The following is a 26,892-nucleotide window of genomic DNA, read 5'->3' as shown; positions in this document are numbered from 1 at the left end:
TTCTCAGATATAGAGAACATTTTATTCATATAATGTATAAAATTAGACTTCAGAATTCTCCTTTTCTAAAAACAGACTTTTAATTGTAATCCTCCAAATGAAAAGGCAACAGTGTTTTAACCTTGTACACACCATGGTCACAGGTAAACAGTATTTCGGTGGTGGTGAGTGCAGGGGATTGAGCCCAGGACCTCACACTCACCCACAGCCCCAGGCTCTGTTAAACAGGTTTTTTCTTAAGCTGTGACAAACCAAACAAATAGAAAGCTCTCCTACAGCGGCACATGGCTCTGGCTCGGCTCTGGCTCTGTATCTGCGGTCTGGTGCCTCAGGATGGCATGAGAAGTAAGTAAACGAACTCCGAGACAGGAGACTGGACACTGTTGATGCTTCATGAGTCTGTCTTCAGGAGCCACTTCCCTCAATGTTAATTCCTCCTCTTAGTCTAATTCACTGGAGAGGCTGTTCTAGAAATACCTGTAATGCCACGGAACAGCGCAAGTGGATGAAGGCTTAAGAGCTGGGCCCCGCCATCATGCATTTCAGAAGTGTCAACATTCCTAGCCTGCACAAAGGACCCAAAAGTAACATCAAATAATTTATGTAACTCTGAGACACATCTCACACCTAACAAAGCATAATTAAGTACTGAAGTGATGCGTTGTTACATCTGAATATGAAAAACTGTATGTAAACTACATCCCTCAGCCCCCAAGCAGGGCTCAGTTTTTTGTGTTGAAGCTAATCTGAAAGTCTCCCTCAGTCTCTTTCCCCCACTACCCAAACCAAGGACTCCACCATCTGCTCATGAGCAGTGTGGCTACTGTCTGAGGCTTGTAATCTACCCCAGCTGAGCAGCCAGAGGGCTGGACCTGGAAGGCCACTGTCAGTGGTGAGACATCCGTGTCCTCTTCTTGCTCTGGTGCTACTGGTTTCTTCATTCTTGTATTGCAGCCCTATACAACTTGGCCGAAACATGTAGGATGCTTGTAGTAGAAAATGCCAGCGGCCAGGAGAGTGGGTCCAAACAGGCCTCCTGCCGTTTGGAGGAGAGGGGATGGCACACAGAACATGTTTCTGTAATGTACACACAGCTACATACTTAATTGTCAACATTAAATTGAGGTTGTGTCTCCATGTGGCTAATCCTCCCTGGAAATGGCTTATACTTTGTCACAATTATCATCTGGTGACAGAAAAGAGCCCTGGCTCCAGGGTACCCGTGAGGCAGCACATGTGGTGGCCTGTCCTGTCTGCTGAGGTCACAGGAAATGTAAGCACATTATAAATGTTCCTATTCAATATCATTTCCACTGAAAAAGCAAGGCCAGTGAGTGTTCAGATAGGATTATTTTTACTTTTAAGATTTATTTTTATTAAAAGTATGTGTCTGTGTGTGGACTGTGTACATGAGTACAGGTGACGATGGAGGTCCATAGAGGGGGTCAGATTCCTTGGAGCTGGAGTTACGGGGACTGTGGACCACCAGCCGAGGTGCTGGGAACTGAACTCAGGTAATCTGAAAGAGCAGGGCATGCTCTTAACTTTGGAGCCATCTCTTTAGACCAGAATCTCCTTTTAAAAGATTTATTTATTTTTAGTCTTTTAACTTTAAAAAGTACCAAATTTCACAAAACGTTATGTTTTCTCATAGCTAAAAAACATTCTCCCCCCTCTCATTGGGGGAAAAACCCCTACAAAATAAAATGGACAGAATAAAAACTTGCTTTTCTTGGGTTTTTGAGACAGAGTCTCTCCATAGCCCTGGCTATCCTGGAACTCACTCTGTAGACCAGGCTGGCCTTGAGCTCACAGAGCTCTGCCTGCCTCTGCCTCCTGAGTCCTGGGATTCAAGGTGTGTGCCACCATGCCTAGCCAAAACTAATACTCTTGTATAACGTTTTATGTGCAGAAACTATCCCTCACTTTAGTCAAAGGGTAGGTCTGTCCAATTCTATGTAGACAATAAGCCTCTTCAATTCACTCAGAATAACTCAGGTTTTTAAAAGCAACAGTCCTTGGATAGGTTGTTTACACCAGTATAAAAAAGTGACACTAATAAGAAATACTTTATATTGTAATCTGAACAGTGTGCCCAGTTTTATAAAGTCCACATGAATCAGGAATCAGAATGTTTCTCATTAAAACTCTGGCTTCATTAGAACTAGAATACAGAGTTAGCAGAACAAGAAAACCTGCAAGAAACACACAGAATTCAAACTTGGGTTTCATCTCCCTATTTAGGAGGTTCTGTTTAACAGCTTAAGAAATACTGATTAAAGCATTAAAACACATATTACTCCCACAAGTGTGGTTATGAGTACAGATTTCTCATTTTCAGTGATTATTTGGTTAATTAAAAAAGCTATCCAGGATTAATATTCCAGCAAACCAGCTACAAAGTGTTATATACATATATGAATCAGACTATCACCTGTGACATTCCAAGATGCAAACAGCTTTGGCAGACCATGAAGATAGGAGTCCTAGACTCCATGGATGACAACAGATGTGTATAATGTCCTTCAGATTGCCTCCCCAACAAATATTTACTTAAGTTTAAAAAAAAAAATCACAAGACTATTTCCTTAATATGAGATAATCCAAACAGCCTTCTTTACCTTAAAACCAACAAAAACAACAACTTCTCAGACAGCAAATCAAAACTCGCAGGCCTCAACACATGCCAAGGCAGGAAGAATGAACCTCCACGCTCTATTCCCAAGCAGGTGTGCATTTACTAGGTAAAGTTTGGAGGATAAGCCAAGCCATTTAAAATTCACGGGTCTGCAAGGGCCTGAGACCCTGACTCTGGGGCCGGTGAAATCTATTTGAGGAAGAAGGTCCGGGCCGTGTTGAGAGTCAGTGTACAGTCCCCCCCAGAACTAAGAAGAAACTTGTAAAACCACAAAACACTGGGGCCTGGAGTGTTGTGGGGATGGACTATTAAAATAATTATATGAAGAAAAGCCAAGAACCCCCAAAATATTCTATTCTATATAAGAAACATTGATTGTCTGCTCCCATATTACTTTAAAGGACAAACATTTGTATGTTTTAAACGATCATTCTCTAACAAATAAAGGTGGACAGACAGACATCACATAGGGGACTCCCTCTGAGGTAATAATTCAGTAAGCTGGAAAACATTTTAAAGTTCACATTGTCCTTTAAAATCCCACCTGAGCCGGGCGGTGCTGGCGCACGCCTTTAATCCCAGCACTCGGGAGGCAGAGGCAGGCGGATCTCTGTGAGTTCGAGGCCAGCCTGGGCTACAGAGTGAATTCCAGGAAAGGCGCAAAGCTACACAGAGAAACCCTGTCTCGAAAAACCAAAAAAAAAGAAAAAAAAATCCCACCTGAATATTGATTGAGTCCATTTCATACCGCTACAGATCATGAGGAACTCAGGAAGCATCCTCGCTCTCACAGTTCCTTAACTGACATCACAACCTTCATCAGACAGGACCACAGATAAACACTGCACCCGTTGTAAAAACTTAGAGAGGCCTTCTGAAGCAATGACTATTTTCTAATTGTGATCTTGTTCAATGAACAGGGCCTGCTGGCATTCACCTTTAATCCCAGTGCTTGGGAGGCAGAGGCAGGTGGATCTCTGGGAGTTTGAGGCTAGCCTGCTGGTATACATAGTGAGCTCCAGGACAGGGAAGATTACACAGTGAGACCTGTCTCGAAAAACAAACAAGCAAATGAACAAAAACACACACACAAAGATACCAACTCTCTTCTCTCTAGTGGAGCACACGACCCATCAAGTTGCATGTCACACTCTGGGAAGCACCATTTCTCTTCACTGGAACTCAAGCTTTTCTAATAGCCATGTCCTGTTAGACTACTGTGAAGACAGAGCTGGTTTTCCAGCTAAGCACATTTACCCCTAACTTTTCAACAGTCACAATTTCTAAAAGTGTAGACTCTGAATTTACTTTATTACAAAAGGAGAAGCACTGTGCACATCATTACTATAGACAAAGGGGTACTTGGAGGGGGTCAGACTGACCAGTACGAGTGTGCCTCACTGAAGTACACTCACTTATAAAAACATGTTGCCTTTGCCATGTGAAAACCGGGTATTTAGTTCTCTGGATTTCTTTATTAGGGCTTTCTTCTGAGTCTCATCAAACCTATTAACCTTGAGATCTTTATCACGATCAAATGGCGTTCTCTCTTGGTGCTTGTTTTTATCTTCAGCAGCCTTACTCTTTAACTTTTTATGGTGAATGTCCATGAGGGATTCTGATCTTTTTGATTCCTAGGGAAAGCAGGAGAACAGAAATAAAGACCTTAGCTCACGTATGTCATAGACAGTCTACAACCATGAAGCATACTGGACTAGTGCATGTGAATGAGAGATGTTTGCAAACCCTGATGGGGGTTTCTGGATCCAAGACAGCATCCATGGAGAAAACACACAGCTGTGGGAAATACGATCCAGAAGGAGCGAAGACATCTATTAGCTATATGCAGTGAACGAGTAGGAAAGTGAGGTAGCACAGTCGTTATGGTTACTTAAGTCCTAATGGGAATATAAACCAAGAACAGGAGTGTGAAAGAACAAACAATTTAATTCCCACTTCACAGATGACCTGGTCCCTGAAGCCATTCAGGTAGAAAGAGGTGAAGGCACTGGCAGAAGCCAAAACAGAAGTGAACTAAAGAGCACAGAAGCAACCTGATTCTAGGCCTGTGCAGATGGTGCACGGCCAGAGCCAAGGGGTGTTTGCTTCGCCCACTGTTCGGCTTGTCTCTTTTCTCCAACCTCCCTCCCTCCCCTTCTCCTCTTAGCTTAGGCTGATGCTCACATTTTCAGGTCTATCCAGACACCATTTTCAGACAAGGTTGTACAAAGGCAATTGGTTTAATAAAATAGGGATTTGCTGTGGACCTCTGAGTAGACTAGCCTGGAATGGAGCGACCAGGCAGGGATGGAAGATGATCACAGTGCAGATCAGCAGCCTGATCAAAGCTGGGTGGATGTGCACATCCCCAGTGCTGCACAGAACAGTGTCCAAGACCAGGTAAAGCAGGAGCCCTTTTAAGGCTATTCACAACGATTGTCATTTAGTCTTTTTACAAAGATTAAAAGAATACATGTGCATGTGTGTGATCCTGAATGGGTTTCTGTGTACTACATGTGTGCAAGAGTCCACAGGGGCCAGAAGAGGGCATTGGAGATCCTGGAACAGGAGTTACAAATAGTGGTTTCTATTGTACATATTTCCTGTAAAAGTGTAGTGCCAAATATTCAGCATGTGAACGGGGAAATGGCAGAAAGGATGTATTTTGTTTATAACTCTAACTCTTTTTTTTTTTTGGTTTTTCGAGACAGGGTTTCTCTGTGTAGCTTTGCGCCTTTCCTGGAACTCACTTGGTAGCCCAGGCTGGCCTTGAACTCACAGAGATCCGCCTGGCTCTGCCTCCCGAGTGCTGGGATTAAAGGCGTGCGCCACCACCGCCCGTTTGTTTATTTATTTATTTATTTATTTATTTGGACACAGGGTTTCTCTGTGTAGTTTTGGTGCCTGTCCTGGATCTTGCTCTGTAGACCAGGCTGGCCTCGAACTCACAGAGATCCACCTGGGTCTGCCTCCCGAGTGCTGGGATTAAAGGCGTGCACCATTGCTGCCTGGCTGTTTTTTTTTCCCCCTTTTACTGACTATGTCATACCCAAGAAGTCACTTTCAAATGCAAATCTGTTTTCATACCTAAGAGATCACTTTTATTTGTGTATGTGTGTGTGTGTGTGTCTGTGTGTGTTTGTATGCACAGGAAACACTCATGTCCACTGGACTATATCCCTGGCCCTGTTTATTCTTGTTTTTTTTCTTCCAGACAGGGTTTCTCCTTGTAGCCCTGGGTGTCCTGGAACTTGCTCTGTAGAGCAGGGAGGCTTGGAAAGAACTCTAACTCTTAAAGGCCCTGCCTATGTCAAAGAATACACACGAAAGCACAGAAGTGAGTAGAGCTCCAAGTAAGGCAATGCTAGGTGACGCTGAGGGTGGCTGGGTGCAGTGGTGTGAGCCTGCAATCCCAGCAGTGCTGGGAGGATCCAGAGTTTGAGGTCAGCCTGAACTATACATGAGTTCTACGTCAGCCTGAGACCCATGCAGTGGTGAGCCTCTGTCTTGAAAAAAAACAAAACAAAAAAAAACCCCCCAAAAAAACCCCAAACCACAACTGTTTGGGGGCTAGAGTGTAGCTCAGTGGTAGAGTGTGTATGTATAGCATATACAAAGACCTAGGTTCAATTCCCAGCACCAAAACAAAAACCATGCTTGCATTTTCTAACAATTTATGAAATTGAGAGCAACTGACCTTGAATACTACGTCTTTCACATTATTTATTTTGTGTGTGAGGAGCTCAGAGGACAACTAGTGGGAGTTGGTTCTCTTCTGTCCACCCCATGGATCCCAGGGATCAGACTCAGGTCATCAGGCGTGGTGGCGGGCGCCATTACCCACTGAGTTATCTCACAGGCCCTAGGATGGCCCTTTCACAGCTTTTGAAAACTCCTTCGTTTCTGGTTGGCTGGTTTGTCTTTTCATGGCATTATTTTAAAGAGTATTCAATTTATCAAAAGCAGAGCTTACACAGTAGCTTCATCTTAAGATTCTGGAGCTGGCTTTTGGGAACCTGTTCCCCATGCTGGAATCTCGCCTAGCTTGATACAGGGGGAGGAACTTGGTTCTGCCTCAACTTGATGTGCCATGCTTTGTTCATGCCCATGGGAGGCCTGCCTCTTTCTGATTGGAGATGGAGGAGGAGTGGATGGGGCGGGGGTGGGGTGGGGGGTGGGGGGGTTGTAGTTGGGAGGTAGGTAGAGGGAACGGGATGAGAGGAGGGAGGGGACACTGTGGTTGGTATGTAAAATAAATAAAAAATAAAAAAAGACTATTATCACTACTTTGAACAGTAAATCTCATAGTAATCAGAATTTCACACAATTTCATTTCTTGGGTATATTTAAAAGTAAATGGCAGACATCATTACAAGCTCCCTAAACATGTCAGCACACTTTCATTAGCCAGACTCAATATTTATTTTCCTAAAAATGCAATGGAATGCACAGATATTAGGTGTAAATTCACTGATGTTTTTGAATTCAAATCCCCATCAGGATCTTGGCCATTTCCATCACTCTAGGAAGCTCTGAGTGTTACTCCCTAGTAAACGCTAGTAAATGCTCCTATTCCAACAGCCACCCCTGGACAGAACACTCACTCTGTACATCCAGCTCCACCCAATGATGATGCTTCTTGCTGTGCCAGATTCTGTAATGACTGACTCACCCCACTGCTGCACTCACTTATAATTTGTTACATTTTGTTGCTGAGTATTTCGTTTTATGTCCCTGGGTTTTCCTTCTCTCATTGATGGAAACCTATGCTGTTATAGTGATAGCTATTATGAGTTACCTTCTGCTGATATGTTTGCATCTTCTTGAGGCTACTGCAAACAATGTTCTACTTTGTGGGGGAGACATGCTTCCAGGGTCACACTGTAGATGTCTGGTTTTATAAGAAATATTGGCTTGGAAACATCTAGCTAATGAATTTTAAGCCATTCTTCCTAAGACAACCCATTCTGGCTACATACTTGTGTCCCACATGTTTCAACAAATTATGTTTATTCTTTAGGTCTACATATCCCAACTTATATTTTCATTTCCTCTTTGGATTTTTATGTTTCCCAGTTATGCATGTCATTTAGATTAGTCTGAATGCAGAGAGCATGTCTAAATGGCTACAGTTCTTCCAGCTCTACTGGGACTTGACTCCTGAACCTTATGTGAACGTTTCAAATGGGTCAAGCCTGGGTAGTTTCCAAAAAACGTTTCACGTGTGCTTTACTAACTATGGTTCCAGTCAACACATGGCCAAGAAATCAGTTCTTACACAATTTTCATAAACTGAAACATCTGGAACAAAGGTAATTTTCCTATACACCCAAGGCCTTTTGGGGGCCAATGGGTTCAGGAATTAACATTTGTTCTTTGAGATAGACCACTCTCTAGTTTTTGAGAGTTAAGAGAGATTATAACAAAAAATGAAAAAATATTAAATAAATAGTGACCTTAGTTTATAAATTTAGATTGAATTGTGTTTTAAAGTTTTTTCTCCTACAAATCTTCCCACCAGACATTCCAAATTTGTTTATAATTTTGAAAGTTATATACTAAGGATCTCTATGAGTGAACAGGCTCTTGCTTTCTGATCAAAGTGCCCCTTAGTAATTAAACTTTGAGTTTATTTTTGAGACAAGGTCTTATTACAGTAGCCTTGGCTGGCCTGGAACTGGCTCTGTAGACCAGGCTGACCTCGAACTCACAGAGATCCACCTGCCTCTGCCTCCCAAGCACTGAGATTAAAGGCGTGCGCCACCACCACCTGGTAGGAATTAAACTTCTGATTAAGACTTAGTAAGTAAGAATTCAAAGTTAAAAACAACTTATCAAATACGCAGAAGGATCTTATACAAATGTTCACAGACCACGGAGTCAAGTATTGTTCAGGACTGGGGCATAGAAGTGTTTTAAGTAGAAGGAGGTTGTAAAAAGAGAGAAACGGACCACCTTGATGGCTACCAGGGAGAGCTGCGGGTCTGGTTCAAGCTCATCCTGGTGGTTGACAGTGGCGCTGGGAAGAAGACACTTTTGATGGACCACTTGATGAGAGGTCAAGAAGCATGCAGACACCTGGCCGTGGAGCTGCAGCCGCCTGTGTTCTAGACCAACAGAGGACCCAGCGAGTTCAAGGTGTAGGACACAGCGGCCGGAAGAAGTCTGGGGGCCTGTGCGACGGCTCCTACAAAGCCAGCGTGCCATTAGAATGTTTCATGTAACGTCAGGAGTTACAAGAATGTACCTAACTGGCACAGTAGTCTGGTGTGTGTGTGTGTGTGTGTGTGTGTGTGTGTGTGTGTGTGTGTGTGTGTGTGTGTGTGTGTGTGTCTGGTATGTGTGTGTGTGTGTGTGTGTGAGAAAACATCCCCATTGCATTGTGTGACAACAAAGTGGGTATTAACACAGGAACGTGGAGGCAAAATCTATTGTGTCCCACTGCAGTAAGAATCTTCAGCGCTATGACATTTCTGCCAAAAGTAATTCCAACTTTGGAAAGGCTTTCCTCAGCTTGTCAGAAAGCTCACTGGAGACCCTAACTGGGAGTTTGCTGCTACGCCTGCTCTTGCACCACCTGAGGCGGTCACGGACCCAGCTCTGGCAGCACAGCACAACTTAGCATGATCTAGAGGTTGCTCAAACAACTGCCCTCCCTGGTAAGGATTCGGACCTGTGAGAGCGTGAAGCTGGAGCCCTGCATCATAGGACTAGTGAGGCAACCGTCTGTGATGTCAGTGGTACAGTGTGTGCGCCGCCTTAGTTAGCGAAGCAGATCGTGTACTTCACTGGGATGCTGAGGGAGGCGAAGGGGCTTGGGAGTGAATTTCGCAGTTAAAACATACCATCCCTGCTTTGGACTTGCATGTCTAGCTGTTTGGAACTCAGTTGTTTCCTTCCTGAATTTCAAAGATAAGAATGCTATAGCACATCACAATATTCAGTGATGTTTGTTACTGTCATCCCTCTTCTTTTTGTTTAGAATCAGAATAAAGATGATTTCAAATATGAGAGAGAGAGAGAGAGAGAAACAATAGAACTATGCTAGGTGTTGGGAGATGCACTGCATGCCTTGAATCCCAGCACTTGAGAGGCAGAGGCAGGTGAATTGCTGTGAGTTCAAGGCCAGCCTGGTCTACAGAACAAGTTCTAGGACAGGGAGGGCAACACAGAGAAACCCTGCCTTGAAAAACCAAAACCCAAACCAAACGGAACAAAAACTAAAAGACAGAAAAATGAGACCAGCAAAGTGAAAGTCAGAGGGCAGCCTGGCTATGCAGTGAAATCCCAGCACAAAACAAAACCAAGCGGAAGAGAGAGAAGGAGTGAGGAGAGGAGATTATTGATGTCCTTATGTATTTTATTTTCTTACTTACGTTGTATGAGGACACTTGTTCAGCCAACCTCTTATCCCTTCCTGACAATATATTGTCTTCATCTTTCTTACTGAATGACTTCCTTGCTTCTTGCATTTCCTGAAGAATGAACATAATAACATCATTTAAAATAGAATTAAAAACAGATACTATTACTTTTACTTAGATTAAATGACAAGAAACTGAACTAAAGCCAGGCTGGTTGAATTCCTCCCAGTCAGAAATAGCTGCATACTTGAGAAGGGATCAGTTAGTGCAGGATGAGTCTGTGATTTTCCTGAGAAGAGGACAATGGGATCCAAACCAAACCCTCCCAGTAACCCAACTGGAAGAAACTCAGGATGAGTTTGGACTAATAATGACAAAATGTAGGAAAGTAACACACAAGGAATCTTCCACTGTCTGACTTCAAAAACAGTAAAAAGAAAAACTAAAAAGGGTGTATACATTGACAAAAAAAAAAAAAAAAAAGGCAAGGAACGAAGGAAGAAAAAGAAAAGGACACTGTCAGCATGATGCCATGAGTGTCTATGTGGAAAAATCCAAGAAACTGGAACTAACAGAAGCAAGAACAAAAGAACAGCAAAGGTGTGTGACACAAAGTCAAAGAGGGTGCACCATAACAGAACCAAAATAAAGCCAACACTCCATCACACACACACACACACACACACACACACACACACACACACACACACACACCCTTAGATTACTCTGCAGTACTTCTTGGTGGCTGTGAGAACAGACAGCACTTGGTATACTTAACAGAGCCTGATGATGTGGAATATTATTTTAACTAGGCAAAGGTGTGTTACATTTGTTCCTGCTGCCTTTGTTGAATTATGTAAAGATGTGTTGCTATTTCACCTTGCCTGCCTAAGGCACCTGATTGGTCTAATAAAAAGCTGAATGACCAATAGTGAGGAAAAGGACAGGCAGGGCTGTAGGGCAGAGAGAGTAAATAGGAGGAATCTAGAGGAGAAGAAGAGAATGAGGGAGAAAGAGAGGGACATTCCCGGGGCCAGCAGACAGCTGTCGGCCAGACACGAAAAGCAGTAACGGAAAGAAAGGTAAAAACACAGATGGAAAGAAAGGTAAAACTGCAGAAGGAAAGAAAGGTAAAAATACAGAAGGAAAGAAAGGTAAAAAGCCCCAAGGCAAAACATAGATGAAGAGAAACAGGCTAAGTTATAAGACCTAGCAAGAAATGAGCCTAAGCTAAGGATGAGCATTCACAACTAATAAGAAGCTCCATGTCATGATTAGGGAGCTGGCTGGTGGCCCAAAAGAAAAGGCCTGGTACAACCTGAAATACTTGCAAAGACAGAGTGAGAAACAGCAACCAGTGACAGTCAAGGTCAACGGCTAATAAAGCCTAAGTCAGAGAGGGGCAAAGGGAGGCTTGACTATCCCTGGCTGGGTGGGCAGCCAGCCACATAAACAGCACATCTCTCTGGTTGGACCAGGAAACATGCATAGAGCTTATCCATTACCTTCATGATTGCCCAGAGAACTAACCAACCTCATAGCAATTATTCAGCCCCTGTATAGTCTTTGCCATAGACCTATAAAAACCTGAGACAAGGAAGTTCTTGGAAACCCCTATCACTCTCAAAAGTTCCAATTTTCTTTCATTTCATCCTTTTCCTTCATTTCTCACATCTCTGTAATTCTCCTGAATAAAGCTTGCTTCCACTTTGCATAATGCCATCAGTACTGGTGTTTTCAACCCTCACTAGTGTGAGCCAATGAACTCAGAGCCACCAACCCAAGTCCTTGGGTCATGTACAACTGTCCTATTGTCCTCAAAACCCTGCATCATCAGTACCTTTAAATAATTTCATCGTGTGTCTTTGCAAGTTCAAGCCAAACCAGACAGAATACACGAACAAAAACCAAGAAGGAAAGGAAAATCCCGCTACCTTAGCTTTCCTCTCGCGGTCAGCTGGGGTGTCCGTCCAGATGGAGCGGTCTCCGGATTTGTCATCCGCTCTTCTCTTAAAGCTTCTCGGCCCAAGACCAAAGTCTTTCATTTCTGGAGGAAGCTCAGTCATCCACGACTCTCTTGTAATTGGTTTAGATGAATCCTGGATGAGAAATAAAGTTGAAAACAAAGTAGTGTCTGCACATGGTGGCCCTCGTCTTTAGTTCCAGCTCTGGGGAGACAGAGGCAAGCAGGTTTCTAGGTATGTGTTCGAGGCTAGTGCTGGCTACATAGGGCATTCTAGGCTAGCCAGGGCTACAAAGTGAGACTGTATCAAAACAAAAGACAAAAACTCCACACATACACACAAAATCATATACATATGTACACAATCTATGCTACTTTCTAGGGGTAGAGAGTTGACTCTGATGTTAAGAGCACTTGCTGCTTCTGTAGAGGATGCAGGTTCAGTTCTTAGCACCCACATGATAGCTCACCACCATTTGTAACTCCAGTTCCAGGAGATCTGACTCCCTTTTCTAAGACACCAGGCATGCATGTAGTACATATGCATACACACAGGCAAAACACTCATACACATAAAATACACTGGTAAAAACAACTTTGAAAACTTACGTCATCTCCTTTGGTTAATTTTTCCTTCATTCGCTGGGCCCTTCTTTCAAACTCTGTTGTTACGCTGTAGGTAACCGGTCCTTTTGCAGGCATTGGTCCAACAATATCCTCATCGTCACTGCTCTCTGCTTCCTTTTAAAACAAGACAGTATCTTTAATCTAAGAAGAGACCAGTAGGTTACAGACAATGATCTTAAACCACTTGGAATTTAGCTGAAATGGATTATGCATAAACAATAAAACAAACAAAATTTTGTTGCTAGCCCATCACCGAACAGTGAGCTTTCCCTTGGGTTCCTTGAAGATGACAGCTCCAGACCATGTGGACTGTCTCATTTCTCTTCCCACGCCATTGGAAAACAAAACAAAAAACAAAATAGTGCCGATAACTGGATACCTCTTGTCCCCCCCCCTCCCTTTTTTTTAGATTTAACTTTCTTTGACTGAGCTATCCACTTCTTTGACCTTGTCTTCAACACCTGAGATTTTCTTTCCCATGTCTTGTATTCTGTTGGTGAGGCTTACCTCTGAGGCTTTTGCTTGACACCCTAAATTTTTCCAGTTTTATTTCAGTTTGGGTTTTCTTTAGAGATTCTATTTCTGTGTTAAATTCTATTTCATGACTTGAATTGTTTTCAATATTTCATTCAACTGTTTGTATTTTCACACACTTCATTGAGGCATTCATTCATACCCTCTTCAAGGTCCTCGACCATATCCATAGTTGCTATTTTAAGGGCCTTGTCTTAAGTGTTCAGTTATATTGATTTTTTTTTTAGGGCCTACTGCAATAGGGTTACTGGCTTCTGGTGGAGGCATATTATTTGGCTGTTCATGTTTGTGTTTTTGTACCAAGAGTAGGCACTGGAACCATGTTTGATGTATTTCCTGGTGTCCACAACAGGTCTTGTCTTTGTTGGGTAGGTTTTCTGTTCTCTGGTTGCTCTTCTCTTTCTGGATCCTAGGCAGATGTGGTGACTGTGGGGCCCCTGGTAGACATTGCTTCTGTAGGTTGATGAGTGACAGAAATGAATACAGATGGGCCAGAAGGAAAGGCTGAGAGGGGCTGTGGTAAAGAGCTGGGGGGACAGGGGCCCACACCAAGAGGCAGAGTCCCCAGGGAATGCAGGTGGGTGGGCAGAGGGACTCCTGAAGGCAGGCTGCTACAGGACTAAGAGCAAGTATGGAAAGATCCTTACGGAGGTCAGGAAGGACAGTGAAAATCACCCCCTGAATCCCCGCCTAGTGTGGCCACTGGGGGCCTCCAGTAGAAGGTGTTTCGGCTGACACAAAGGAATGGAGATGGGTTGGAACTGTATCTTGTTCTGAGTCATATTGATGATGGTTCCCAGATATGACTCCGGATAGATGCTATAACATTCCAAGGCTTATAGTTTGTCCTCGTCCTCAGTAGATTTATTACAATGAATAACAACATGCTTGTCCTTCGGTTCTGACAGCTTCTATACCTTGTTTTATTTTTTTTGAGCTCACTGGATAAAGAGTTTGTTTACACCCCTTTCATTTCCCCTTTAACCACTCAAAAGTAGCTTTCTATCTGGGGCTGTTCTTTTTAAACTCATACAAGTGCAATTAAATAATCTTATCCCTTTATGCTCTTGTGGCTTACTCTGAAACACACACACACACACACACACACACACACACACACACACACACACACACACAAACACACACACACCACAGCTGCTTCTTACAATAAACTGTGAAATGACATTCTTTTTCCTTTCTTCTTGAGGAAATGGATCTTTGACTAAGTCTACTGAGAAGACTAGAGAGCTTACCTCGTTTTATATCTAGTACCTAACCTAACCTGATAACCAGTGTTATCAGGACCAGTGTTTTCTGCACTCTCACAGGAGCCTTTCTAATCTCTTTTGAATCCATTGGCTGCTGATTCAACCTTAAGTGTTGACAGCTTACCTCTAAACTGTGCTGTCACAACATCTCCAAATTAAAAAAAAAATAAGTGTGTGTGTGTGTCTGTGTGCATGTGTACACGTGTGCCAGTGTGTGTGGAGGTCAGGACAACAGTATGAGCCACTTCTCTCCTTCCATCTTTACGTGTACTTCAGGGATGGAACTCAGGCTGCCTGGCTTGTGCACCAAGCACCTTTCCACACTGAGCCAGCTCACTGGCCAACAAACATCATCTTAAGTGTATCTGTAATTTCCTTAGACATAAACCTTTGTGGCATAAGGTAAGCAAATATAAAATACATGATGAGCCTTTGAAAACAGATGTGTTTTTATTTATGTGTATGTGTGTTTTTTTGTATGTATACTCCACATATATGTGGATACACAAAGAGGTCAGAAGATCGTATTGGATCCCCTAGAGGTGGAGTTACTACACCCAGTGTGGGTACTGGGAACGAAACTTGGGTCCTCTGGAATAGCAGCAAATGCTCTTAACTGCTGAGCTATTTCTCCAGACCCTATGACAAACTTTTAAAGTTTTAAAAACCATTGGTGTTTGTGGCCAGGCATGGCGGCACATGTCTTTAATCTCAGCACTTGAGAGGCAGAGGCAGAGACAGGTGGATCTGTGTGAGTTTGAGGGTAGCCTGCTCTACATAGTAAGTTCCAGGATAGTCAGGGCTATGTAGAGACCCTGTCTTAAAAGACAAACAAACAAACAAAACCCAATGGGAAAAAAAAAAAAACTCAACAAAACAACAAAAACAAAAAAACTCAATGAACAAATAAAAACATAGTGTTTGATGACAGGATATGCTAATACTATTTTAACATCTAGCTAATAAGATAGTTTTCATGAAAGTAAAACTTCATCACATCTTGCTTGGTATTTTTAGAAACAAAGACCATGTATAATGTTGAGAGACATGAACTGGATGGAGGATCAGAGAAGCAAACAGCAATAACAACTTAATTGAAAATCGGAATCATAGGCCCAAACTCAACTGGGGACAAGACAGCATTTTCATACCCTGGATGACTTATTTAGTGTCTTCATAGGTTTATTAGCTCATGGCGGGAGAACAGGGCAGAGAGCGAGGCCTGCAGAACCCTGGGCAAAGGTGGCAAGATCAGTGTATGAAAGAAATCAGTTGGCGAAGACTAAACACTTCCCTATCCAATTAAATCTGGACAGTGACACAGGAACAGAGCACTCCAAAGTGTCTGCAGGTGCACTTGACTCATGCTCCTGGGGGAGGTTTAAGATGAAGGGTATAAGTCAGAGTCTGTACCATGAGACACAAAGTCTGCACCCACTTCTGCACAGCAGACCCACCCACAGAGACACTGGCTGTCCTCCTGGATGGCAGTGTGTCTTCTTAGCAAACCGTACCACTGCCCAGCTCCTTGTCTAGGGACACGAGAACCCGGAACTCCTCTGGGGACGTCTACTGAGCTCCAGTATCTGTGATAGCAACCTTCCTTACAATCACAACAGAAATTATGCCCCATGCTAGGGCACTGGCACAACCCCTGCCCTGTGATCGCAGACATGCTGTTTAAGCTTTCTAAGCCCTGGCATTCTCTTTCTTTTTTCTGGGGTGGTTGTGGTGGTAATAGTTTCTACCATTAATTACTCTATTGTTAGAAGAACCTACATCATTTGCCCTCTTTGGAATCATGAAATTGGCCTTTTTCTAAGTCCTGGGGGAGAAACTTGGATAATTCAAAGCCATTCACTTTGGTCTCATTAGCATGGGCATCTAATACAATTTTGATTAAATAAACATGAAGAGAGCCTACACAAAACCTTCTGGAAAGTTCTCCCTTCCTCCATCAGAGGTGAAAGCATCCATTCATGTTCAGTGTCTGGACATTGGGAACTGCATGTAAATGTGAAGATTTTGGCAGACATAAGAGATATAAGGAAAGCATTCAGCTGAAGGGGATTAGCATCCCTAAGAAGACAGAGCAGAAAGATGGAAAACTAGAGATGGTGTTGTTAAATTAACCAATCTCATACTGACCTTACTTCTAGCCCTCTTGCTGGATATCAAACACACTTCCCTGATTTTTAGAATGCAGTGTAGACTACTGTGGTGGTTAGCTTTCATTGCCATGACAACTTGACATAATGTAGAATCACCTGGGAAGAGCCTCAGTGAGGAATTGGCAAAATGAAGTTGGCCTGTGGGCATGTCTGTGTGTGTGTGTGCGCAGGCTATCTAGAATATGTTAACTGAGGTATAGGAGTCACACACCGTGGGCAGCGCCATTCCCTAGGTAGAGGATCTTCCTTGTGCAGCAGTTTCCCTCCAAAGTTAAAACCTTCTGTCTTGGAGGGAAACTTCTTTTTTTTTTTTTGGTTTTTCGAGACAGGGTTTCTCTGTGCAGCTTTGCGCCTTTCCTGGGACTCACTTGGTAGTCCAGGCTGGCCTCGAACTCACAAAGATCCGCCTGCCTCTGCCTCCCAAGTGCTGGGATTAAAGGCGTGCGCCACCACCGCCCGGCGAAGGGAAACTTCTTAAGACAGGAAGTGAACAGTAACAAAAATACCGCCCTTCAAAGACAGGAGTACAAACCATAACCCCTGACAATCTTGTTTTGCTAAGTTATCAGGTGTGAGAACAGCTTTTATTTCGTCCCTGGGTGTTCTGACAATGTGTTAAAAGACTCATATTTGGAGTTTCATATCTCATGTGAGCCATATGATTACAGACACCTTTCAAGTTCTGAGTTTGTTATACTTTTTTTTTTTTTTTTTTTTTTTTGGTTTTTCGAGACAGGGTTTCTCTGTGTAGCTGTGCGCCTTTCCTGGATCTCGCTGTGTAGACCAGGTTGGCCTGGAACTCACAGAGATCTGCTGGCTCTGCCTCCCAAGTGCTGGGATTAAAGGCGTGCACCACCACCGCCCAGCACATTTTATTTTTTAAATGAAAACTTTCCAAACCTCTGAGTTGAAGAATGATGACACTTGTCCTGAATCCTCTCTGCCTTTGTCACTTTTCTGTGGAGACTTAATAAAACCGGGTGGCAATGCAGGACCTATAATAGGCCTGAAAATAAAATACACCATTATCATTCTCTCTTGACTTTAAAAAGCTGTTTTTAGAATAAAAGTTCACAATGATAAGAAAGCCAGATAGTAACAAATGTTGAAAATAAGAATTTTTTGTAACATTATTTTTACTAGTATTAATAGTTTTCTACTTCATTTTTAGAAAAGAAAATTTCATTTATTTATGGGCATGTGTGTGCCACAGTATGCATATGGTGGTCAGTGGAACCAGGGATTGAACTCAAGTTCTCAGGCTGCAGGACAAGTGCCTTTACCGGCTGAGTCATCAACCAGACACTAAAGTAAACATTGTCAATCTTTTTGACCCGACTGTACTCACGAGGGTATGTGCCATCTTGCACTTTGACTTCTGCTGTTTTGATTTTGCTATCTACTGAAAATTCCACTGGGCCTCGTAATTACAGTCAGAGCTACTTAAGCAGAAAGTGTGTTCCTCTAAGAACATCTCCAGCAGGTACATACAACAGCTGCCCGCAGACAGTGGTAATGTACCACAGCAGTCAAACCTACACACAGTCCTTGCTAACAATCCAGAAGTGATGCAGAAGAACGCAGCCGGTCCACTGTGGCTCGCAGACGAAGGAGAAGGAACTTACTGTGCCAATCACATTTCACTTGGTGTATGTCTGTGGTTCCTTAAACAATCCTTGTCCATGGAAGCCACTGCACTTTGGGAAAAATTAATAGCTAAGATCAACACAGCCAGCAAGGGGCTGAGTTGGATGGAGTCTGAGCCCTGGACTCTTTTTTTTTTTTTTTTTTTGGTTTTTCGAGACAGGGTTTCTCTGTGTAGCTTTGTGCCTTTCCTGGATCTCCCTCTGTAGACCAGGCTGGCCTTGAACTCACAAAGATCCGCCTGCCTCTGCCTCCCGAGTGCTGGGATTAAAGGCGTGCGCCACCACCGCCCGGCTTTTCCTTTTTTTTTTTTGGTTGAGCCCTGGACTCTTTAATGTCAAATTTCATGAGTTTCAGAGTAGCATTACTACCTATCTCAGGGAACTGTCATCAATACAAGAAAGATTGCCTCAATACTAAGCCTTTTTGTGAGAAGACACAGGAAACTCCTTTCTTCTCATTTCACACTTTCAGATCCTTTATCCAATGCTTTCCTCATGGTTCTCCCTGGCCAGTGCGACCTGCTCAGATGTGACTCCAGCTATCGGCTGATTTCCAGGTGGTACCTGTGCACTCAGAGCCTTCCTGACAGGCTTCTTAGCAGAGGGAAAAAGTACTGAGAGCCAATTGTTCTGACCCCTTCATAATCTTGTCTTGGCTTCATAACCCTCTCTGTGTATAATAGTTTTGTATACGAAAGGGCAAAGTTTCAAATTATCGGAAAGATCCAATTAGCTGTCATTTACAAGCTACAAGGGGAGCCTTTTTTTTCTAAGTATAATTCTTACCAGAGCTACACAGACATTAATTTTATGACTTTAGAATTTGTGGAGATAAAATCTGTGGCATAATCTTAGAAGATAGTAAATACATTGGACAAGGCTCAGTGGGTAAAGGCTCTTGATGCCTGAGTTCAATTCCTGGACTCAGAGAGTGGAGGGAGAGAACCAACTCCCACAAGCTGTCCTGTGACCTCCACATGTGCGGTGGGGTCAAGTGTGCCCCCCCAAATAAATAAAATGTAATAAAAATTTTAAATATAGTAAATATAATATAGCTATGGCATTCTACAGTTGTATCAGAGGCTTTTAACTCCAAAATATGCTACTATTTATTTCACACATAGGTTTTATTGTCCAAAATGCTATTTTCTTTTTTTTAAATTGAAAACAGATTTTTTTCCCATATAATATATTTTGATTATGGTTTCCGCTCCCCCGACTCCTCTCAGATCCTCCCCACCTCCCCACCCAAATCTACACCTTTTCACTCTCTCTCCCATTAGAAAACAAACAGGTATCTAAAAATAAAATAAGATAAAACAAACCAGAATAGGAGATAACAAACAAGCAGAAAAAACAAGCCAAAGAGAAAGCACAAGAAACACATCCAGATACAGAGACACGTTCACACACACGGCAACCTCGTAAAAACCCCACAAGATCAGAAATCATCGTATATGCTCAAACGTCTAGACAAAGCACCAAGATGCAACTTTCAAGAGAGAAACTACCATAGACTAAGTACAAGTTGGGTTCAGCTTATCCAAAATCTTGGACCGTGAGCATTGCAAATTTCAGAATCTGAACTCTTTACATATGCACAATAAGAAACCCTGGGGAAAGGGTCTCAAGTCTAAACGTGCAAATTCATTTGTGTTTCATACACACCCTCTGCAAATAGCCTGAGCAACTGTATATGATACGCTAGGTGATAATCACATGCATAGAACAAGGTTGTGGATACTGACCAGCAGACTTGTGGTGTCATGCTGGCTGCACAAAGGTCTGGGATTTGGAAGCATTTTGGATTGCAGACTTTCAGGTGAGATGGTCCATCTATAATGAGCTCTTCTGGAAGGAATGCGCTATCCCGGGGCCAGTAACTTATCTACAAAAGGCTAGCAGAAGGTCCTAACTTTTAGGCCTTTGGAGCCACATCCGTGCACCTATATCAGTTGCATTCCCCTTTAAAGATGTGGAAAGTATTGTTTGTTTGGGGATTATATAAAATGGCAGCAGATTGTGTAGTCTTGTTATACTTAAAAGAAACAGAGTTACATGGAAATTAGGAATTGGCACATGAGATTCTCAGTTCTGAATATAAAAAGAAACAGCCATCTCCTCTATGTGCTCTTATACACTGGCACGTACGTAATATGCATTATATTATAAATTGTCATGTGCTGTTTGAGCTCCCTGAGAAGGGTCCTGGAGGTGGGCCCCATTTCAGACCCAAGCATGTTTGTCTTATAGTGTCTCCAAAGTCCCTTGTCCAGGGATAGGCTTTTCCCCCACCCTGTGAGACAGGGAAAGGAGAACAGAAAACACCCTCCTCCCCGACTGTGAGTCCAGAAGGAGAGTAAATCGGTTGGGTAGAAACATTGCTCTAGAACACAGCTTCAGCACTTTCCCTAAGCAGAAGACTCTGCTGTTGTTTACCATGCTATACAGTGCCTGGGGTGGGAGCGGCTGACTGGGAGCCTTACCCAGGAGACATTCTGCCCGCCGGTTCCTCTTTGTCCATCAGGGGCTCTAGCTGACGTTTTCCCCAGTGTTTCTCCAGGCATTCCTGCTGGATGTTGTGTGTCTGTCTGCTGATGTTCGACTCTCTATCTGCTGTTTTAGTCTTCTATTTTCACTTGCTACATTCTTAATAAACTTACTCATTCCAAACTAAAAGTATGGCTATCATGAGTCAGTCTCAAATTATAAAGCATTATGAACTTGAAAAAAATTGGCTGACGCATTATACATTATCACCTTGGAGGAGAGTCATCCTGCCTCTTAAATCCAGGAGGAAGGGCTGGTCCAAAAAACCCACCGTCGTCGTCGTCACCTCTGTCTTGATGTCGCCTCTGTTTTCTGGAAACACAGTAGCATAACTTAAGTTAAACATACGCTAAACTTTTACAAAAAGAAAGCTTTAATTGTGAAAGAAAACATTAACTTTACGTAGATAGCTAAACTTGAAACATTAAATCAACCCTGCCAAATTAAAAAAATATGTATTGCAATAGTTCTTAATCTTTTCCTGGAATTTATCTTCAGTTATTTATTTTTCAGGACGAGATCAGTATTCTGTACCTTGTGAAGAATTCAAGATTACACTAAGTGAAAAAAATCTCAGGGTCTTTTCAGCCCTTTTGAGTGAAATGCATAGTTCAGCTTCTATTCTCCTTCTCAAAAGCACTGGAAATTGCCTTTTTCTGTCTCCTAATCTTAAAAGGGCATCAAAATCTTATGAACCTGTAAAAAACAAAGGTTCAGCTTATCTACCTGACCCATGGCTGGTAAAGCTATATTAGAAGGGAATCATGTATTTAAACAGAACGTTCACTGTTTATCAATTTTAAAAAGAAATTCTATGGGCTTACTTACAATATTTAGTTATTTCAATAATATGTTAAGGAAAAACTGTTTCTATATAGTAAACCTTATTGGGCTGAGTATGTAGCTCAGTGGCAGAGAGCTTGCTTAGCCTGCTCAAGGCCATAGGTTTGATTGCCTAGCACCATACACACAAATCTTAGTAATTCATTAATTCATCCATTCACTTTAGGTATCTCCATATCTACACATTACTAGAATAAGCTGATTTTTATTTTTTTGGAGATAGGGTCTCACTATGTAGCCCTGGCTGGCCTTCAACTTACATAGACCACCTGGCTCAGCCTCTGGAGTGCTGGGATTCAAGGTGGGTACCATCACGCCCAACTGGAATAAGTTCCTTTATAGAAGATGTAGAGTGTGTGACATGCCATATGAGAAGACATTTTCCCCGTGCTGCACAAATGCAGACATAGATCAGTTCCAGCCAACTCAGGAGAGGCTTGAGGCTTGCTCCACTGCAGATTTAGTGACTGACCTGGCAGTGGGACCACTGTCATCTTCCTCAGACTCTTGATCTCCTTCTTCAGACAAGGAACTGCTGTCCTCATCGCTGTCTGAGGAGTCCGAACTGCTGCTTCTGTAATTAGGGGGCAGAGCTGGCCCTGCAACTGGACAATGTTGGTTGGATATGTTACAACTCTTTTAATGAGTCCTCCTGGCTGACATTTTCTTTTCATAGCCACAGTTGGCTAGCATTTACTACGGACTTTAATCTTCTGACTATCTACCTACCAACCCATCCACCCATCAGTGACAGAGTAAATACTCCTAAAGAAACAAACATAAAAGGATCAGATCAGTTCAGGTAAAATGTTGCTATTGAAACAGTAAAAACATGTCTGTGTGGAGGGACAATTTGGAAGACAGTGGTCATAGAAGGCCACTCTGACAAGGCATTTGGGTAGATTTAAGTGATGAGACAACAATGGTCATACAGCAATCCAAAAGAACATTCTAGACCAGCAGGTTTTTTTGTTGTTGTTGGTTTCTTTTTGTTTGTTTGTTTGTTTTTGTTTTTTCGAGACAGGGTTTCTCTGTGTAGCTTTGCGCCTTTCTTGGAACTTACTCTGTAGCCCTGGCTGGCCTCAAACTCACAAAGATCCGCCTGCCTCTGCCTCCCGAGTGCTGGGATTAAAGGTGTGCGCCACCACCACCACCGCCCGGCTAGACCAGCAGTTAACCAGTAGGTTGCAACCCCTTTGGGGGGTCACATATCAGATATCCTGTATATCAGACATTTACATCACAATTCCTAACAGTAGCAAAATTATAGTCATGAAGTAGCAATGAAAATAATGTTATGGTTGGGGGTCACCACAACATGAGGAACTGTAGTAAGGGGTCACACAGCATTAGGAAGGTTAAGAACCACTGCTCTAGACAGAGAAAGAGTCAGCAGAAGAGAACAATTTGTGCATTCTCCATGGAGCGAATAAGCTGATGTTCCAGGCTAAAGAGGCCAGTGTGTCTAACACAAAGGCAGGCAAGGCTGCAGGCTGTGGAGTTGGCCTCTTCGGCTTTGAATCTGTACTTTGCCACTTACTAACTATGTGAATTGGTTTTGTTGTTTGTTTTTTGTTTTTTAACTATATGAATTGTGTTAGTTAGCTAAGCTGTCTGCGTTACTTTGTTGCCCTGTAAAATGAGGCTCACAAGGTTTAAACCTGGAGGCCAGGAATCCTCACCAGAAGGAAATACTGAAGAATGCTACACAGATGAACCTTAAGGACATTATGATAAGCTCAACAGAAAGTTACAGAAACCCTACTGTCCGACTCTACTCACAGGAGGTACTTAGAGCTACACATTCATAACACAGAATGGTAATTACTAGAAGCTGTGGGCAGGAAGGGATGGGGAGTTTTGTTCAACAGACTTCAGTTTGCGAGATGAAGAGTTTTGGAGATCAATGGTGGTAGGGGTTACATAAACAGTATGACTATAACTAAAGCCATTTAAAAGTATGCTTAAAAATGCCTAATGTAGTAGATCCGATTAATATTTTATGAGAACATGAAAGAAAAAGCTAGTGTCTTGGTTACAGTTACTGCTGTGATGAAACACCATGACCAAAAGCTTGTGACATGCTGACAAAAAAATACTTCCAGCCAGTACAGCAACACTTGCATATCCATGTTTACTGATGCTCTACTCACAATACAGGGGAAGTGGAGTTAGCCTAAATGTCCATCAACAGATAAATGGATAACAGAAATATGGTATGAAATACACAATGGGATTTTATTCAGCTGAGAATAAAATGAAATAAAGAAAAATGAAATCATGAAAGTTGCAGGAAAATGGAAATAACCAGAAAATATTCTATAGTGAGGTAACCATTTCAGAGAGGCAAATATAGCATGTTCTCTCTGATAGGAGCAGTCTGGTTTATAATGTTCACATGTACGTCTATAAATGGGGTGTGTATGGATATAAGCTATGAAACTAGAAAGGAGACCACAAGGGGGTTAAAAGTGGTGGTGTTGAGAAATGGGGGACACACATGAGACATGAAAAGGGAAAGGTATAGGGTAAAAGGGCCAGCCAAGAAAACCCACCGTGACCCTGAAACCAGAGCCAGTGAAAGAAACAGATATTGGCTCTGGAATCGGAGCCAGTGAAAACACCCTGGCCCTGAAACCAGAGCCAAAGAAACACACTCTGCCCCTGACCAACTGAGCACATAACCAATCAATCCCTGAACACGGAATCTAGCCAAACTGAGCCTGTCCAAGCTGAGGGGATTGAAATCTGACCAATTCCCACCCTGAAAATCTTCTCCCTGGAAAAACTCTGTCCCTAAGAAGCCCTATATAAGCCCTGTGCCCATTCAGTTGGCAGCTGCCCTTCTGCACCTTGCCAGAGGCAACCACTGTCCTGGATTCCTCCTTCCCAAATAAATTTCTTGAAAGAGTCTTGGGTGGAGACCTTCTTTCGCTGGAGCAGAGCAGAATCTCTGCTGGGAAACTCTCTTTGCAGAGCAAAGCAGAGAAGCAACAGAAATTCCCTTAGGGAGTGGAGCAGAGCTCAGTTGTAATGGCTCTCTCTTGGAGGGAAGCAGGATTGCCACATCCTGTGGGGAGACCATTTCCCACCGGAACCCAGCTTCAGGTATAGTCTGACTTCCCAACAAGTCAGGATACCTTTCTCCTCACAGCTGTAGGTATCCAGGTTACTTCCCTTCACAGCTGTAGGTATTGCCTGACTTCTGAAAGTCAGGGTACCTTCCCCTCCAGAGACGTAACACTTGCAAAAGGAAGTTATGGGTGAAGGGTGAAGGATGTAAGAGGTGTGAGGCGGATAGGGAGAAGAATCAACAAAAAACAAATTTTGTTTGAAAAATGCCATAATGAGGCCAGTCAGTAGTTAACAGTGCACACTGCAGAGCCCCAAAGTTTGGTTCTCAGCACCCCTATCAGGAGGCTCACAATCACCTGTAACTCCAGTTTCAAGGGACCCCACAACCTCTAGCCTCCTCAGGCACCTGTATTTACAAGAACACACCCACACACAGACACATGAATATAAATAGTGAAACCTAAGGCTTTGTATGAGACAAATAATTCAATAGAAAATGAGCAAAAGACTATTATAGCATAATGAAAAAAGTGATTAAAAAATAAGAAAAGTGGTTAATTTCATTTCTCACAAGGAAATGGAAATTAAAACATCATAGAATACTGGATCAAAACACTAGATTAAAAAGACAGAAAAAAATGATTAGGGAGAACAGGAAAGAATCAGATCCCATACTTGCTGAGGACTTTGGTAAATTGGTAGGACTCTGAAACTGAGATATAACACAGGATACACACACACACACACACACACACACACACACACACACACTGCATAGTGGCACTGTTTGTAAGAGTTAAAAAGCCAGAATCTACTCAAATGTCTGCTACCAGTAAAATGTGCAAATAAATTGCCAGGAATTTACCCAATATAATTCACTCACACTTCTTTAACCTTAATTAATACTTCTTGATAAAACAAAGAATGAAAGAAAAATGTTTGAGACAGGGTTTCTCTGTGTAGTCCTGGCTGTCCTGGAACTTGCTCTGTAGACCATGCTGGCCTAGAACTCAGATATTCACTTGCCTCTGCCTCCCAAGTGCTGGGTTTAAAGGCATGCACCACCACTACCTGGCAATATAAAAAGTTTTTTAAAAAAATGGCTACACTAGAACTAACATCTGGAAGGAAGACTCTGGCTACCCCCCAGTATGGGTAGCCAGAAAAGGAAAATAAGATTTATAAATAGTTGCAATATTTTTTCAGTTTTGTTCTTTCCCAACTATAGTCATTCCCAGCCTACCAACTGGAATGAACATTAAAGACAGAAAAGCACGAAAGAATGAGAGGCGTTGATGTGTGCAATAGGACGTGCCTATTGCATGGTAAGGATACAAGACATAGTGAAATGGTGGAGACTGACATGTCAACAAGTTATTCGAACAGAGTGTTAAATATTAGTGTGATTGGGTAGAGAAAAACCCCGAGGAAGACGTGACACTTAAGCCGGGATTGGAAGGATGTGTTGGAGTTGTCAGGCATATACGTACAACCAGAGCAGCCAAAGAAGCCTATCGTTGAGGAAGCATAAACTTGGACTGTGTGGGCACTGGGCTGCGTGTGAAAGATGCAATGATAGGATGAGAGGTCAGGGACCAGAGAAGCATAGGATCTTCGGTAAGGGTCTTCTAACTCGGAAGGAATAGAACTACGAGGATCTAATTTGGGCTTCATCCCTGACTAGCTGTGTGACCTAGGCACCGATTCTCCAGTCGCTGTCACCATTTGTAACATATGTACCATGATCTTTTCTTAGACAGTTGATGGAAGAGTTAAATAGACGACCGGACGAAGATTGGTCAGTTAGCACAATGCGGTTCATAGCACAATCTGGCTCATATTAATCGCCAGTTGGGACTGTATCGTCTTTTTAATAATGATCAGGCCCCAAACATCCCTTCGTGCCCAGCTTGCAACTGTGGGCTGACCGCGCCCACTCCGCCGTGCTCGCCAGCCCTTCCCGCGAGTGCAGGAGCCCGCTGCGGTTTACCTGGGCTCAGGTCCCGCTCCTCGTCCTCAGCTGTCGCGTGCTTCTTGAAGCCTGGCGGCAGTGCCGGCCCGATCAGGTCCCTAGCCATTCGCTGCGACACACAGTCGCTCAGCGTCCAAGTTAAACTCTATCCCGACGGCAGACCAAGCTTTGCAGCCAAGGCCGGAAGTTCTTCCGGCTTCGTCTGATGACGTAACGCCCGCGATGGACTCATAGGTCCGAC

General features: G+C 42.9%; 1 protein-coding gene across 1 annotated transcript; it reads right to left on the bottom strand.

Annotated features, from left to right (window-relative positions):
* On the bottom strand, window positions 1–26,857 carry Gpalpp1 (GPALPP motifs containing 1). Its single transcript, XM_052732714.1, has 8 exons — window positions 26,670–26,857; window positions 22,077–22,209; window positions 20,972–21,073; window positions 17,466–17,571; window positions 12,575–12,706; window positions 11,937–12,101; window positions 10,015–10,113; window positions 1–4,272 (listed from the first exon to the last, which is right to left on the bottom strand). Exons 1-8 carry the CDS (start codon window positions 26,755–26,757, stop codon window positions 4,054–4,056), a joined length of 1,044 nt encoding a protein of 347 aa, XP_052588674.1. The 5' UTR covers window positions 26,758–26,857; the 3' UTR covers window positions 1–4,053.
* Between the last annotated feature and the right edge of the window lie 35 nt (window positions 26,858–26,892).

The sequence above is a fragment of the Peromyscus californicus genome, unplaced genomic scaffold (genome assembly GCF_007827085.1).
Source record: "Peromyscus californicus insignis strain IS unplaced genomic scaffold, ASM782708v3 Scaffold_12__1_contigs__length_115047231, whole genome shotgun sequence".
NCBI lineage: Eukaryota > Metazoa > Chordata > Mammalia > Rodentia > Cricetidae > Peromyscus > Peromyscus californicus.
The sequence above is the reverse complement of the archived record's forward strand: the minus strand, read 5'-3'. Positions and strand labels throughout refer to the sequence as shown.